Raw genomic sequence first — 18,357 nt, 5'->3', positions numbered from 1 at the left:
ATTGGTAAAGATTCAAATTTGCAAGTTTACCCACAGAAATGTCATTTTTGAACAAGAACTGAGGGAAATAGGGTTTACATGGTGACCTCAAAGAGGCGAGCGGAAAGACAAGGACACTTATTTGTGCTTAAACTCACACTCAATTTTTTTGTGAGAGAAGAGAATGTCTATGGGAAGTAATTTGTTCTGCATTAATTCATGCATCCAATATGAAAGCTTCTCTTCTTATCTATATCTTGTACTTACACTGCTATAGAAGGCAAAAGTGTTAAAATTCCAAAGAGCATAATTCAATTATAATGTAAATGATGCTTTCTGTATATTGTGTATTTTTCACAAATGTCATGGTGAACCAAAAGACAATTTTCCATCTTGTGTGGATAAAGTTGCTTAATTTCCTCCTCTATTCTCCCTCTGCTCTTCAGCAGAGTTGTTTTGACTACTTGGTGAAAGAATGATGAGGAAAATATATGGTTATGCAAAAGCGTCTTCTGTGCACATAATTAAATTCTAAATTTGCCTGATGAAATGTAATGAAACTCTTATTATGTGCAAATTAGATTGTAGAGCTGATTAAGTTTTAATGGCATTTCAGTGGTTGAAATGTTTTACTGTTGTTCTTTTATTTCATGGTTTGATTTTATTGGTTTGAGCAGCCACATTCCTAAAGAGGTTGATTTTACTGCGAGTTTGACAGCTGAGAACAGAGCAGGTGAAGAAAGTTTTTTGTTTTTTTTTAAAATAACTAATTCAGACTTCCTTTTGTCTGTGAAACATCCTGTTTTATGTTCCTCGATGGGATGGATGTTATTAAGGATCACTGCAGAGAGGAGAAAGATAAACATCTTTCTTTCCCTCACAGTGACACAAGTTTAATACTTGGTGCATGAGCTCATCTGTTATGTTTGAGCGGCCTCCTTAATAACATCCAGAACAGCGAGGGATCAGCATAGCAGGATGAAGGCGTGGAGTCCGAGCAGAGCCCAATATTTCCCCCCCCTCCCTGTCCAGAATTAGAGCTGTGTAAGGTAATAGGCCCTACATCTGTTCAACTCTCAAATCAACATTACAACCATAGCTGAGGAGAATAACATATCCTTGGCCATAGGTTGGCCTGGGATTCTGTCCTCGGTTGGGAAATAGGAGCCATGTGGAAGGAGGGGAGAGAGAGGCCTGAGCAGGGAGGGCTGGCTCCAGGGTGGAGGCTGAAATTACAGACAGGATTTGAGAGGGCAGCATGGCCTGTCTAACAGACCTGTGAAGGAGGACTGGAGATGACTGTGCCCACCTGAGGTTTTTGTCTTTTGGCCAGCCTGTCCGCTACCGTCCTCGTGGTCGATGGGCTGGCTGGACAGTGAGTACACGCTGATCTCCGCCACACGCACTGGCGCCTCCTTCACGTTGCTATGGAGACCCAGAATCTGTCCTCCGTCTGTCGGGTGTTGCATCACCTGGACATAACACGACTAACATTAGAGCCATTCCATTCAAATACATTTTTTTTTTAAAAAAAAAGCCTCTGAACCAATTTATACAAGACACTTCAGTTTAACTTGATATTATCTTTTCTTGAATAAATACAGCACAGGACTCGATAGACGGAATTCATCTCTCTCAACATCAAGTCCTCTGAGATGCCTTCATGTTCCGTACAATTCCTGCACCTGTCAATCACTCAGCAGAGACATGTTGGAGCAGCACAGAACAAACAATATTTCTTCAATAGACAGGCAGGATGGAAGAATTTTATCTTTCCCTTTACTGAGCCGAAACTGATCCAGCAGAGATTGAGATGGCTTCCTTTACACTGCTTTATGCTTGCAGAGATTTACCGACTGATTGCTAGCTGACAGCTATGCAATCTACATAAATCTTCATTACAAAAATACTGCTTTTCCCGAATGTCTCAATGAGCCAAGCCAATTTGCTTTTATCACCCAGTCAAACAGTATAACACAGTTTGCACACACCGTTTTCAATGAGACGAGAAGGGATGAGCTTCTGTTCTGAGCACTATCTGGGGGGTGCTTTCGATATTTCGCTTGATGAATTGCTACACGGGGGGTAAGCCAATTTTGGTCAACACTGGCAGGGGTATACTCGAACGCAGCGTGCAAAGTCCAATAAGTGACTTCCTCCCACATAATGCCCCGATAGATTCAGAATGAGGGCACCAGAGAGTTTACTCTACAGCAGATGACAGCATAATTACCCAACAGGATACAATATTGGCCGATCTAGCTTTATTCACAGAAGTCTGTGGGTTGTTTACTGCAGCAAGCAACAAAACAACGCAGCGGTTGAGTGGCGTTTTAAATTGCACTAATGCATTAGTCTTGTTTTTAGATGTCAGTCAATTCTTGTCCTCAGGCTACAGCTAGAAAGTAACCCTGCCTGAGCACGGACAGCGCATCAGATGCTGTAAATAAGAATTGCAGAAATCTTACATGTGCTTCTCCATTCCAAACTGAAGTCTGGTGTTCAATATATCTATGACTTGAAGTCAATCACTCTCAAACACAAACACCAAACTAATTATAACCTGAGAAAGGCATTGACCTGTTTCTGCTATATAAAGCCCGATTTCCAATCATCCCCACTGTCCTCTGTTACAACACTGGAACACATCTCTGCAAAGGGTTGCAAGTGAATGACCCACAGAATGGCACAATTAACAGCAGTATGCAGTTTCATGTTATGATATCCACACTGACATCAATGAGCAAGCGAGCAGAGTCACTGTGGGTGATGTAACTGCATATCCGGCTGAGGACCTGGTTCACATGTCACTCATGTACCATGTAGCAAAACATAAGTCCACATTAGCAGATACCAAACATTAAATGACTTGGATGAAGGCCAAAACAACTTAATCGTGCTTATCTCTACATTTAATAATCATCCACAGCGGGCATTATATCAGCTCCTAGTCCATTATTCCTGCGTTGCATGGCTGAATGCACTGTTTTCAGAGAAGTACATATGACGCTAGCTCCAGATGGCCCATAATCTCACACAGCAGTATGTGTGATGAGCATGAATCATCTAAAATTATGTGAGACTCTTTCTCTGGCAAGCGAGACATGGTACACAGACACTAATAGCCATGTCAATCACAGTCAGCACAGAATGACATGTTTCTCAAGAGAAATTCAACAGCTGACGATGAAACATGAAATGAAACGCTTGAATGCAAAGCCGCAGTTGAGGCACCATACAGTACCTCAGCCATATTGATAACTCCCACAGCCAAAGTCTTGTAACCCAGGATTGTTCGATTCTTGTAGCGTTTCCTCCTCTGCAGCATGATCTGCAGTCTGTTAGCGTCCCTCTTCAGAAAATGGGGGTACTATAAATAAGCAGAAAATAAAGTCAGATAAACAGTGCAGACCACATTGTTTATTCGTCAGCTCTCAGATGAAAACCCACATGGAGGCTTATTTCGGAAAATTTGTTTTTGTTACTTCATAAGAACACAAATTCTTCAATGGTAACTTGATGTGCAACAACTGTAAAAGAAAAATGTATCTGTATTCATTTCTTCTACTTCTTATAAACAGTAAAGTTGCACCACAACAAAGATTTTACTTCCCTGTTGCCTGCAAAATAACAAAAAAGCTGCAGCCTGAGTTAATCTATACAAAATACTGTAAACATGCACACGTATAAATACTCATGAATATTTTGAACATCACACTAAGTTTGGAAAAGCAGCTAACAGCAGTGGCGTTGAGAAGGGGCATTAGTGTGGATAAAGGCTTCAACGCGATCCTGCCTGTCAAGTAACTGTCATATCAGTGTGAGAATTCACAGTATAATGACAGAGTGCTTGCCTGTAGTGAGAATGTGAGCTCCAGATCTGTCTCCATCAGTCCACTGGGTGGGAGGACGTACTCATTCGATCTCAGAAGACGCTTAGAACCCTGGAAGACAAAATCAAACATTTCATGTAAACATATTTATAAATTATGGACAATTAAGAATGACACATATAAGCAATTACACATCTGGGGCTTCCAGGTTGGTTTAGGTTCATCGCTTGAAATTGGCATTAATCTACTCTGGAACGAAAATGACAAAATCATTTGTTTCAAGAGTGCAAACTGGGGTTCTGAATGGGTCACATAACGGGTTCTTTTAGATCAGGACAACAACAGTGGGCAAAGAAAAATATAATTGAAGATACAAAAATTTATCATTCATGTATTTTTCTTACAAATGAGCTTAGAACTGTAGTTAAGAGGAATTCACCTATGCTTACTATATGTACTTTAGCCAAAATATTAATTTAGCAAGCTAACGTGTTATTGGTTTTAGTAAGCTAAAAAGAGACCTAAGTTAGCAAACTTATTGTCTATATTGTATATTTGGTTTATCAGTTTATAGAGTGGTATTAACATTTCATCGTCTAACTAAGACAGTCTCATTGGCATTTAGCTAAAACAGACAAAGCTAATATTGTCAAGTTTCCGTTAGCTATAGGTTTATGGTTAGCAAAGTTCCCTCCACAAACACAGATGATTTGATAGCTTCCAGTGTTTTTCACTTCCAATGTCAATGAGCCTCTTTCAAATCAATTTCCTCACAAAAAACTCCTTGTAATCCCATGCATAACATTTTCAATCATTTTGTTCAGTATAGACACGGGACTTTCAAAGCATTAGTGAGATGTTTCTTTGTGATATTAGTAAGACGTTTTCTATTTTCTGTCACAAAAAAATGTTTCTGTTGAAGGAGTAGTGTGGCTGACAAATACCAATGGCAATGATTATTTGGCTGAATTTCTAGATTAGCTTTCACAACTCACTTAGATTCCATATGCTCCCTTTGGAATAAAAAACAATCCCCGCAAATCAGATAGTATGTTGCTTCTTAAGCCTATATCTACTGAGAGAACAGGGACCACGTGGGCTAACCTTATTTTAGTACCAGCCTGCTTCACATTCACACATTTATGCAGATTCACACCTTGAGGCAGCCTAGTACAAACAGTCCTCCACTCCCTCTCTGCTTCTATAGAACAGTGCTACTAGAACTAGTTAAAAAGGGACCAGATGCCTTGCTATGGGACATATTATGAAGAGCTGCTGAAACTTTCATAGGTTTTCCTGCCTGATGTTAAGATTCAATATAGCAACAACCTTTTCACAAGCCTGATTCACCACCTCTAAGCTCTCACTCAGTGTCTCAGAAATAACTTGTTGATGATGCCTCAAGGAGGATGCATAGTGCATGTGGAGCTATGGCTGTCACTAGAGAAAGAAAAAATATATATATCGTGAGAGAAGAAGAAAACACTATTAAGGCCCACATACATAAGCAATAAGAATAACAACAACATAAAACAATTATCTCTTTTAAAACATGTGGTTAGCTGTCATTATGTTGCATCTAATGCTTGCTATTCTGGCCACAGGTGAGAAAGATCACCTATGCTAATTCCGGTTTTAAATGCCACAGGTTGCAGCAGTGTCTTCCAAATTTAAAGACACCAGAGGACCTGTCTCAGTTCCTAGCATGTTTCTCTTGTGTGCCTCTGGAAAAGTCTATCATGTTCCTCATCAAATTACATTTTAACTTACCAACCAAGCTTCTTTTTTTAAACTTCTCATCATCTTGAAACAAGGAGTGTGAACATGAGAGCAGAAACAGCTTGTCAAGTCTTGGGTTGACCATTTTATGTCAAGCTGTGAGTGCTGAAGACAGGCATCTGTTGTGTAATATTTGGCAACTCAGACATCCACTGCTGTAAAATTTCATAAGTCCTTAAAGCTTAGTGCAGGTATCTGCAAAACCTGCCAATTGAATTAGGTAAGACTTGGTGAGCAGCATGGGTCAGTAAGGATATCCTGTATCTGGCTTAATACCCAGGGGAGAAACTCTTTAACAGTATGATCCCGTCAGTGCGACATTGGATCCTAATGTCATCAGAGCTGCTAAATCATGTAACAGACACCGAATGAAATGGTTGGGTGTGTACTGAGGAATCATTACAGGATACCAGAGGGGGTTGGTTTTATTCAAAAATGCAGTGGTGCCTTTGTAGGAACGACACCTGCACGTCAAGGCAAAAATACCTAAAAATACTAACTTCCAGCACCTTATCTTCAACAGACAGTTTGAATATGTTACAGGAGGCACAGTAGTCCATAAGCACTGTTGTCTCAGAGAAAGAAGGCCCTGGATTTTAATCACTGGCATTGGTCATTCTTGATCAGAGTTTACATGTTCTGCCTGTCCTGTTCTGTACCTGTGGGTTTTCTCCAGGTGATACAGATTCCTACTAAAGCAGTGTGAAAGCATGTGTCTGTCTATGTGTTACCCCTGTGATAGACTGTCTTTATGTTAACTGCATTGTCCCACCTTTTGTCCAATGCATGCTTGGATAGACAGAAACATGTAGGTAGAGCATATGCTAAAATAAAAATACTGTAGTTACATTAGCAAATATTACATAAACAACCACCTAATTGTTAAATGCAGTACTTCTGATACTTTACTGCTTTAAATCATTACAAATGTCCTCAAAATAAAGAGTAGTGAAAAATGTTTATATTCACAACACATGAAGTATTATGCTGATTGCAAAAAAAAGTCAAGCAATGTTGCATCTGATGTCTCAATGTACAACCTCCACTTCCACTAGATTATTCTCCTGTGTCACAACTACACAATGAACCGCTGAAAATGTGATAAACAATGTTACTGTGATAAAATAAACCTGTGCGATAGTGGTCCAATACCACTAATGTATTTGTTGAACATATAAACATTTTATATATTATATATATTACATTGGTTATCATCCTACCCCTTGATGAATATGTCCTAAATATACATAAACAGGTGATGTTTGCTTAATGACACACTATTTGTTTTTCAGATTTTAAAAAAAAAGGTACAATGTGTAAGATTTCACCATTATTTTAGTTTAAAACATTCAAAAATTAACTAAAAATATCAACAGAATGGGAAGAAATAACAGTTTTGATGATGTCAAAGACGTCTATGTATTGTGCTGCAGAGATATCTACTGAAGTTAGCAGACTAACCAGCTATCCCTGGCCCTGTCTGGCCCGTTCTGTCTGGTAATACCACTTTGTACCTCAGGGTTGATACTAAGTCACTGTAGTGCTGTCCTGACCAGCAATGGCGGAGACAGACCAGGCTGAAAGCTGCAGTTCTTTTTGCTGTAGGACTGTTGATATGTCCCTTTACTAAGTTTAAATATTTTTTTCAGGCAAGAAAGTAACAATTTAGATTCCCAATATGAGGTTAGTTCATCCAAATAACACATATTTGGAAAGTTGCACCGATGTTGTCGGAGCAGCCAGCTGCTGCTGCAGACGCTGGCCAGGGAGACATCAGCTGGTCATGTCAGCTGCATGATCCGACGAACCGCACTGGGACGCACCAGCTATGAGTAAGCTGACATGAGCCATTTGGCATCATAACACGTCATAGTAAGCTGGATCCATATTGAAATATCATATCAATAATTCAGGTCTCAAATGGATTACTGTGTTGTAAAAAGGCAGCAATTAATGCAAAAATTATGCTGTGTGGTAGAAAAACAGCTGTTTTCCTATTACAGTTACATTTTATGATTTACACCTACCCTAGGGGTATGTATGTAACCATTTAGTTGTTACTTAGAATTATGTTGTAACTTAACTCTGTGTTGCAACCATTTTCTGATCTGTACAGCTCTTTGGTAATTTACTGCTGGCTCTAATGTCTCTGGAGCATTTTGATATCTTGACGCCGATGCACAGATACACTGTAAGCAGTAAGCTTTACGCTATATTCAGCGAGTGATAATGATAGTGGGGTGATGCATTTGGGGGGTGGGGGGTTGGATCACGTGTATCTAAATGTTGTCAAATTAATCAGATCTTTTATTAGCTTTTTATAGCTCAAATGTTGCATGAGGTTGAAACTTCCAAGTCTCAGTCCACAAGCTTGTTAAAACATAGGCATGAAATACAATAAGAATTGCCACTTTTAAGACCATAAAAAACAAACAGTCTTTATTTTACAAGCCTAACTCAAAGTAATGTTTTAGAGCATTATTTGCTGCAATGAAGATAGATAAAAAAGATTAAATAAAACTTTAAAATATAAAAGATAAAGTTTTGAAGAACTAAAGGAAACATGAAACTAAAGTATTTTGCTGTAATATGCATTTTTTTATCCAGCATCATGGCTCAATATGCTTGTGAGAAGGACATGTTGTTGGTACCTTGACAGTAGCTGAAGCAATTGCTTCGTAATCTAAAAGGGAAAAAAAAAGGGTAAATCTCTGTCTGTATCTGACCTTGTCACTAACTTGAGCTTCACAAAGAAGCCCTGTATGCACTCTTTTCTCATGCTCGGTGGCTGGTACAATGAATCAAGGCACAAAAGCCGAGCACTCTCAAACTGCCTGACATGCATTAACAATACAGAGCCTTGGCAAGGAAAGCTTGTACTCAATGTCCTTTGCCCACCCCCTTTCTCTCGCCCTCTCTGCTCTGCTACAAGCTTCTCCACTGTCTTTCTGGGGCCAGATGGGGGAATTTTACATCCCCTCAATTCTACCAAACTCCACAAGCCTGTGGGAAAACATGTCTAAAAAACTTCTTCTCAAGGTTACTTTAAATTCTCTAAATTGGCTCCCCTGTTTGCAGCAAAGACAGGAGGTGATTCGGGGTCAGCACAAAAACTCTGAGTGCAATTGTATTAAAGAGGTTTTAAAGGCGTTCAGAGACTTCTACTTTCACCAGACACACACTGATACACGCACACATAATTGGATCATATCCTAGTGTACTGCAAATGGAAGTGCTTTGGACAGTGGCTTGTGCTGAAATGAGGATTGCACGCCTTTCCTATCATAATCCAGCTGACATCAATGTCTGGCTACAACCTTAGGGAACTGCACCCAGAAAAGACGAGATACAAAATGCATAATCATGTGGTGCACGTGCAGTAGCAGACCACTGTGCAGAAAATGTAGCAGAGGTCTGTGTGAGGAGGCCTGAGCTACTTAGTAGTGACCCAGCGGTCTCCAGGGTGAGAGACATAAGACTCCCAAGGAACACAGAGCCTCCTGGTGATTTAACTGCAACCTCATCATCCCTACTGCTGTGGCTTTGGGAGACCATCCAAATGGTTAGCCATTACAGGGGCCTGTGTGTGCATGCAGGCCACTTAACCTGATGAGACCCAGAGAGAGGAAAGAGATGGTCACTGTGTGCCAAACAGAGAACCGATGACATGCGGTAATGAGGCTTTGTCATTCACTGAAAACAAAACCCTCTCATTCCTCTGTCATCTTCTCAAACTGTCTCTTTATCCCCCCAGCGTCTCTGTTCTCCCTAACCAAACCTGCTGGAAATTGCATTTAATGCTCCAGTTCCGGAGCTGTGGTGAACAGAGCTTTGCTCGGCTGTCCTACGGGCGCCTCAGCAGAAATGGAGATTTCACGCTCCGGAGACAACATAGCTCGTGGATAAAGCCACACTTGGTTGGTTGTTTTCTCCTTCAGGATGACAGTAAAGGGGGGATGATGTGTTTGTTTTTAAAGAGGACCTATTATGCTTTTCCTTATTTTCAGTCATATACATAATGTTACAATGTTGGATGTTCATATTATACGTGGCCAAAGTGTCAAATATTGAGGTGAGTGTATGTAGAAGTAATCCCTGTGAGCAAAAAGCACCGGCTTCAGACTGCTCCGAACGCTCGATTTCCAACTGTTTTTTCTACTTTCAGCCCGAGTGGACATCAACTAGTGATGGAATTCTTTATATGGTCATTTGCTCTACGCACAGCGTGCAAGTTCACTGCTCCGCTCCGCTAACATTATGGCATCCTTCCATTGTTTTGGGGGTAGTCATGCCGAGTCATGAATGTAGTCGAGCTGGCAGGCTGTGAGTGTTTTTCCATAGCACAGCACAGCAAAGTCAAATAAGTAGTTTACCTGTTGGAGGTGTGCTGGTTGTCTGCAGTTTCTGCTTGTACTATTCCTCCCTACATTATTTCTAACTGATCCACTGAACAAAGAGATTCACATATCTCCATATGTTGTTGTGTCGACTGGTTTTTAGCACTGCTAACAAAGCTCTGCTAATCTAGTGAGGAACACATGTCATTTCCTGTAAATTCTTCACAATGAACATCTCCCATTATTTAGTCATTGAAAAGCTTCTAATATGAAGCATTAAAGCAGGAAATGTTGTGTTTTCATTGGCAGTAACTTAACACAACTCAGCAGGCTTCCCAAAAGCTGGCCAATCAGAACAGAGTGGGCTCATCCGGAGGGAGCTATGACTGCCTCTTAGAGACAGAGGATGAACTGAGGGGCTGCATAAAGGGCCAGTATAAGATAAATAGTTTTGTTTGTTTTTTTAACTGTGAATCATGCAAAGCTACTCTAGTGGAATCCAAAAATAAAAATATATAGCTGGAAATGAGCATAATAGGTCATAATAGGAGCAAATAGAAACGCCCAGTATTGAATAAAATTTCAATTAAACTTAATAATGAGGGTGACAACATATGAGTGTGTCAGAAAACAGTCAATATCTGAACCACAGGAATAAAAACTGTCTCTCCAAATAAGTTTTTATTCTTCTGTCTGCCTATCTCATCTACTCATTAACCCTTTTGATAAATTAAGATGCTTCCTTTCTAACCTGTTGGCTTTTCAACCTAACAACACATTCCAGCTATGGTGATAATTGCTCTTGTCATTTAATCTTTTACTCTTTAAACAACACTCATGCATATTATAATCTACTAGTGTTAGGATAATGGTAGGAATGGTCGTATCCACTGTTGGTATAAATATTAACTCTGCCCTTAAATAAATCATGCATGCTGGGAAAGCACACAGCGTGAGACATGGCACAGCTGACATATTCCTTCTTAGAGGCAGGTTCTTAGAGAAAAGCCCAGGATTTGTGTGGCAGATAAAGAGGCTGAGATGAATTTCATTAAAGCATCTGCAATATACAGTGCAGGATGAAGTCCACACACTAGATTCTTACTGGTACATGTAAATCATATTATGTGGACGATGTAAAACCTTTGCTCAGACTTCTGTTAATGTAGCGCTGAATCTCTCCGGTACAAGTTCTTCTCGCTCTGAGCTGAGTTTTCTTAAATTCTCTACTGCTTGGATTTTCTGGGCAACTGCAGAGAAGAAAGTTTGAATGACTTTTTCCTTGAAGTTATTTCTACATGACCACCTCAGGGTACTGTGTTCATATGTGTGTCTGTAATCGCTGGTCTTAGTTCTCCTTCTATATCATCTTTACAACTGCTACGAGGCTTACTGCTGAGTCTGTGTTTTGAGACAGTGAAGCCTGCCTGCAGACTAAGGGCAGCATTTCAACAGCTACTACAGCTGAGTCTAGTCTATGATCTAAGCAGCTGGGGTGCAGTAATATACTACTTTATCCTCACATAGACAGTAGGGGTGTCACAATATGCCAGTTTCCATGATGTTATCTAAAAATTATAGTAGTAATATTGTGTAATACTAATTACACAATGTTGTAATATCACTAATAAGTATTTTTTGTTCTCTCTCCATCTCAAGTACATACACACGAATCCACTCTGCCAACAATATGTCAGTCAAACAAAACATTATTCTGAGAGGGAGAAACTTTATCCTTCCACTCAAAAAACTTTCCTCTCTGTTTTAGGAATACTTAAGATTCCATGTAAAAGGATGGGCTTATTGTTGAACATTAAGGCGAACTTGACACTACAAAGAAGTCAAGGAAGAAACCCAGCTAACCTCAAGTCATTTCCACAGTTACTGTAGCACTACTCTGCAGCATAGAGGGAATAAGTTGTAGCACTTTTGCTGCAAGTTTGGATTATGATCAGTCAAGCGCAACAGAACATAAGAATGTACGCTTGTTTAGTGAGCAGCAAAGCTACAGTCCCTGTAAAATTAACTGGGTTGTTCACACACACATACGCCAGTTCAGATGTTCACACACTTAAACACACACTACGTCCTTGTGTTTCAAGTCCATTTACTCAGCCAACTGCTGGTTGTTATTATTAATTAACTAGCTATTAATAGCAAGAGTCTGCAGTATTAGGAAGACTTCAAATGTCAGTATGAAGATATTTTAAAATGTGATAATTTAAAGGAAAAATGTGATTGGTTTTTTTTATATATTTTAGTCTTTTGTTATGCATTTACACCAAAGATGAGGTGCTTTTGGCATTTAAATCACAAACAAACCATGGAAGATTAACTTTGAATGACAACCTAAAATAAGGTAACTCATGTTAGGACTGCTCACCCGTAGTACAAAAAAATGCATTAGGAATCAACGTAAGATGCAAAATCCGTCTTAAGATGCTAATGCACCTGCTTAGAGTAGTAATACTAGTCTGCCATTTAAAGCACCTGAGTGGATGTGACTCAGCAGAGCTTCCTGTGCAGCTAAGGAGGGGTTTTAATCAATCAGACGGATTAGTAGCAGGTCTTATCATCGTCTAGGCTTTGTGATTATGTTCAACAGGGTACAGTCACAGTAAACAATTGAGAAACATTGAGCCACACACTCCAAACTGTGACATGCTGCTCTTAGATGTGATGCAATTGAGCTTGTTTCTCCCATTGCACATGAAAGATTAATCCACCCACCTGTATTTTGACAGCTATAGACAGGGAGTTCAGTTCTTTATCCAGTTCTTTTAGGACAACCAGCTTTTTCAGTGTGAGGCTGCAGAGCCTGTGCAAGAGAGAAGCAGAGGGAAAAAGAAACAGATTAGTGACATGACTAACACAATATGAGCACACGTTCATGACATGCTGTAGCATCTGGGGATGAAAAGCATAGTCAACAAAGCAGCACTCTCTGCTGCCACATGTGTCTTCTACTCATGTCTTTATTCTTCCTTTGGTCTGCAGTAGGGATGTCAACGGTTAACTGTTAATCCGTTAACCACCAAGAATATTTTTGAGCGGTTACGCATGTCGGTCTATAGGTTAATTTGCATACACACACTGCTAACGACTAGACAATGACATGTTCACAACATCAGATATTATTTTTGAATGGATGATGTACTAGTGTGCCAACTACTACATGGAGTGTTGCATTATGGGTTGTTTGTAGTCTTAATGTTGCTAGGCTAGTGAGTGTCTTAAAGTCTGTTTATAATGAGTGTGTTAGAGTGTTTCGTTAGTCCACTTTAAACTGGAGGAGTTTCTGAAGGCTCACGTAACATGTTTTTCAGCCACGGAGGTAATAAATTCATGTTGATGTCCAAAGTGTCTCTACTGCAGAAACAGAATATGTCAAGCTGCCAAATACCACTGAGACAGATGATAAGGAGCTCGAAAAGACAAACAGGCAGTCTTATAAATGCTAACTGCCAGAGAAAATAACTTTTGACCGCTTCCAAAAGCCTGATAGAAGAGTGTGTCAGTATATAACTGTACTATAATGTAAGTTATACTCAAAAAGTAATGTTATTTTTCCAAAAACCGTTGTTGGAAAAGGGGGGGTCTTCGTATAATCAGGGTCGCCTTATATTCGGGCCAACACAGCACTCGCACTATGTTGTACCGCATTAAGAACAAGCACCAAGCTGCCATGTACGAGGATGGCTCGCAGTTGCCATGTACGAGGATGGCTCGCAGTTGCGGCCAAAGATCACGTCGCTGGTAGCCATGGGGAGAAAGTGTGATGTGTGCCGGTCTGAATCCATCACCCAATTGTTGTGCCCAATGATTGAGAGCGATATGCTGCCAATCAGTGTGATAGAGGGCGAGGGATTGAAAGAGCTAGTTTGGTGCCTCGAGTCCGAGAACGTTATGCCATCGAGAGCTACTGTGATTAAACGCATTGAAAAACACTTTGAGGAAAAGAAGGATGAGCTACAAGTCAAGCTAGCCAGGGCAGACAAGCTAGCTCTGACCACCTACTGCTGGACAGCTCTCACAAACGAAAGCTACATCACAACTTTTCTTAAAAATTATTTTCCAGTTAGTTAGCGGTTAATGGGTGTCAGTGTGTCGTAAGCAATATTTACAAAAGCTGACATCCCTAGTCTGCAGGTTTGACAAAAATAATGGAGCACATCCAAGAATCATCAGTGAGTGACAGAGAACACAACTGAATAATCAAACCCTTTTCTATTCAGCTATACAGTCATGAAGTATTGTGTCCCTTGTCATCAAAGAAAAATCTATGATTTTTTGTGAATGGATGATGCACCAAAGTGATACTTAATCAGGATTCATATTGTCAGCTTTATGGAAAGTGGAGTAGTGAAGTACTGTTGCTGATGTGACTCACTGCCATCTGTTTATTACTGAATAAAACAGGTCAGAACCATATACTCACATACTACTCTATTTTTGACAGGCATGTTGAGAATCTAATTCTAGAGAGAGCTGTCATGCTAATATCCAGACTAAGGTATCAAAGAAATATAAATTGTATTTAATGAGAAAAGTAAATGTAGGTCAGAGGGTCTCAGTAGACACCTCTCAGGTCAAGCCTGTCTTATACAACACAGGGTCACTGAGGAATACAAGAAGGGTAAAAGCAGACACATGCTTAATGCCACACCTCTTTCACAGGTCTACAACAATTTGTCACCTTTAAAAACCTCCCTTCCCTTAACCTGCGCCAACTCCCACCCAAAACACCGCCTGTACAGCCAGACCCTCTGCAAGAAGTCGACAACTCCCAAGCCAACTTTGCTGCACTTCCTACTGACCCACTTTTCCCATCAGTCCCGTTGCATTAAATTGTGATCAGTCTGAGCCACATTCAAAGGGGAGGAACAAAGACAAAGCAAACAAGCAGCTATACAGTCACCCACTTTCCTTGAGGGCCACTCGGCAACATTTGCTGACTTCACTCGGGCACTCCCTTCTAGGCGAGTATGATTCACAAAGACTCATCAAGTTCCAGCACAAAGAAAACTGTAGTGCAAGCCGACGATAACAAAGGGCCGGTCTGTTTAGAGCAGACTAATGTGGAGTGTAAACAAGACAAAAGTGTGGTGTCTCATCACTTTTCTCTCTGTACTGTATTTTCAACACTTTGAAAAGTTAAAATTAGGAAATGTTCATTTAAATTTCAGTTTTAAAAAATCTGTAACATTTTCATTTTAATCAAAAATCTTTTCTTCCAGTTTCCTGAACACACCTTGAAGAGATTAAACACACTGCCATATGTTCGTCTGCTTGTTTAGCTGTATGTCTATGTTTGTATCTTGAGAACTACTGTCTACCGGAGTCAAACTTATTGTGTGTCAATATACCCGAAAAATAAAGTTGATTATGAGTTTTACTTTTGGAGATTCAAAATGCTTGAAATACATATTCCCTACAGAACTTCAAATCTGCTATTTCAGCCTAAATCGCTGTTTCCTATATTTTTGACTCAGCTTTAACGGGAGACGATGAGCAGCTCGCAACAACACAAACCAGCCAGGGTCAAACAAATAATCAAGTAATAAAATTCCAACTCAGACATGATGTTAATCAGTGCAGACATTCAGGCAGCAGTAGCCAAGGGGAAAGAGGCCCAAAAAAAATATTGATTTTTGATTTTTCTTACTTGGCTTATTTGGATTCATGGATAAACATGGTTGTTTCCAAAAATAGTTATTTCTCAAGGAACTGTCAATAGTTGGACTTTTATACATCTCAATGCGTTTTTCTGTCATCTCTTTCCTGAACAATAATGATGATGATATTAATGATATTATGAAGAGATGTAGTCACAGTTTTTTGTTTGCTATTTATCCCATCAGTGCTAATTTCATCATGGTAATAAAAAAGGTTTAGATAAATATATTTCTTCATAGTTTTTATTAATAACACACATAACTAACACTACAGACAGAGGGGAAGGGAAAGGAGATGGCTTAAGGTCATTAGATCCCAAGAGAGGTTTATCCATGCAGCCAACATTCAGATAGAATATATCTTTAATGACGACAATATAAAAATTTCATCAACAGGAATAGGCCAGGAACTCGCTGTTTCCGTGTAGAATCTCCCTCTGGCCCAAATAGGTGACGACATATTTCTACGATATTTTACTGGAAGCATTTGGGGCGTGAATCGTCGATCCACTTGGCTGCACGATTATTTAAGTTACCGCGTGTGTGTTACTGTAGGATAACGAATGCAAATCTAATGAAGCTGGAGTAATTAAATGTTAAATCTTGTAGGTAGTGCCTGGATCCAACTTGCTTTATGGTGAGGATGAGTCACCAGGCAGCCCCAGCCCTCTGTCTGGGGGGAGGGGGGGTAGACGGAAAGCAGGACTGATGGTTTAACAACATCTTTATCCCGTCACAGCTCTCTCTCTCTCTCTCTTGCTCTCTCTCTCTTGGTCTCTCTCTCTCTCTCGCTCTCTCTCTCTCTCTTGCTCTCTCTCTCTCAATAGACTGGGATTCACATGTAATTAAAAAGGCTGCAGGCGCTGAAGGGGTCACCTAGGGAACCAGAGATTTTTTATTATTAGACAGAGGTGTTATCTCCACTCCTGCCAGCCACTGTGTTGTGTTGTAAGTGAAACTCGTGGCCATCTGTTCTGGCCTGGTGCCAGTTTGTCCCCTGTGCTCCTACCCAGTGCCAGTTCACTTTGCCACCCAAACAGTAACTGCAGTGACAGACCAGGTGTTGCATAAAATCACTAATCATTGTGCTAAAATAGCTGGTGGAAGCATACTACACTGGGTCAAGGATAATTCAGACACTTTTAGAGAGGACTGTCAGCAGGGATATACTTTGTGATTACAAGAGTATGGGATGGGAGGGAGGGGGGAGTTATATCTGGTCTCCCCTCCAGTCAACAGACACTAGCACACACTCAAGATCAAAATAGGGGCTTGCAGAAGCCCCTCAAAAGATGCATTAATCCTCTATTTTGGCATGTCAATCCCACATTCCTAGAGAGAGCCTGGGGTGGGATCACAGCATGCCTCACTGTGCCAAACAGGACCAAAACAAAATAGTGTTATCAATGCATGGAGAAGACCGGGTGGGTGGGGAGTCTATATAGCAGTCTCCAGTTCAATATTTCTGTGAACTGGCAGTGGAAAGCAAAGATAAGTGATACATTTTCTGTCTGGTTCCCAGCTGATAAGAGCCCGTGGGGGATATCCCTCGTTCAGTTTCAGTGCCTGCACCGGTTAAGCCAACACATCGCCTGCCAAGCTCCTCTGATTGGGTCATCATAGTTATAGACTGAGTTTATTGATCCTTTCATGCACGCTAGTATCCTGGTTATGAGTCTTTTGCTGGTTTTTGGTCATACTCAGGATATGTCGATGAAAGTGGAAGGCAGCACCACAAACTATTGCCTCAAAAATGACCATAAATCATGTTGAATCAACATCCCTCTAAAACAGCTTTAATAAAAGCTGAATTATCTAACCTTCATGAGGGCAGGATTTATTAAAGGACTGTGGTATCCAACTGAATTTGTTTCAGCTACAGTCACTATATCAAAAAAAACATTATCCAAGTTTTTAATCTTCTCAGTTTGTAAAGCCAGTCTGAATTGAATGTTTTCATGCATTAACATTTTGTCACTGGTAGAGAACAGGCCAACTCACAGAACATGCAGGAACCAGAATCATATCCTACCTAGAGCTGCAACGATTAGTCGATTAATCGATTAGTTGCCTATTATGAAATTAATGGCCAACTATTTTGTTAACCTATTAATTGTTTTGAGTATTTTTTTAAGAAAAAAAGTCCAAATTCTCTGGTTCCAGCTTTTCAAATGTGAAAATATTCTTTTTTTTTGTCCTCTATGACAGTATCTTTGGGTTGTGGACTATTGGTCAGGACAAAACAAGACATCATCACCTTGGGCTTTAGGAAACAGTGATCAAACAGTTTTCACCATTTTCTGACATTTTGTAGACCAAACAACTGATCAATTAATGAAGAAAATAATTGTTAGTTGCAGTTGTAATTATAGTAAACATGCATGTTTGTCTCTAGATGATATCTGCCATCACTGACATGGACAGACATGGAGATAGTGACATACTGATGACTGACGGTGGCGTAAAATTAACATTTACTGACCGCTCTGACGGACGGTGCCCAGTAGGTGCCTTAGCACTCTACAGCTAATAGGTTTAGCCTATATGGTATCACTCACAGCGGCATGAGTAGTGCTGCTCCATCTAAGCCCATTAGTGCATCCAAGTCACCCATTGTACCGTCACTAACTGTTGACCTTTTCTGCCTCTAAAGTAAAGAAAGGCCATTAGATTACAAGGCCATTTCCCTCTTTTAGATTAAACTGACTGCACTCAGTGACATTCCAATATTGCTAAGGAAATCAAGAAAATGTA

The 18,357-nt window shown here is 40.1% G+C and overlaps 1 protein-coding gene across 1 annotated transcript in view; it reads right to left on the bottom strand.

The window, feature by feature from the left end:
- Window positions 1-18,357, bottom strand: part of LOC121911628 (phosphofurin acidic cluster sorting protein 2-like) — a 48,215-nt gene that overhangs the window by 14,921 nt on the left and 14,937 nt on the right. The window contains exons 2-5 of the mRNA XM_042433286.1: window positions 12,659-12,746; window positions 3,834-3,923; window positions 3,224-3,349; window positions 1,289-1,451 (exon numbers count right to left, since the gene is read on the bottom strand). Of these exons, the coding sequence (XP_042289220.1) occupies window positions 1,289-1,451; window positions 3,224-3,349; window positions 3,834-3,923; window positions 12,659-12,746 (467 nt within the window). The remainder of the gene's footprint in view (window positions 1-1,288; window positions 1,452-3,223; window positions 3,350-3,833; window positions 3,924-12,658; window positions 12,747-18,357) is intronic.

The sequence above is a fragment of the Thunnus maccoyii genome, chromosome 14, assembly GCF_910596095.1.
Source record: "Thunnus maccoyii chromosome 14, fThuMac1.1, whole genome shotgun sequence".
NCBI lineage: Eukaryota > Metazoa > Chordata > Actinopteri > Scombriformes > Scombridae > Thunnus > Thunnus maccoyii.
Note: the sequence above shows the minus strand (reverse complement) of the source record. Positions and strands in the feature narration are given on the sequence as shown.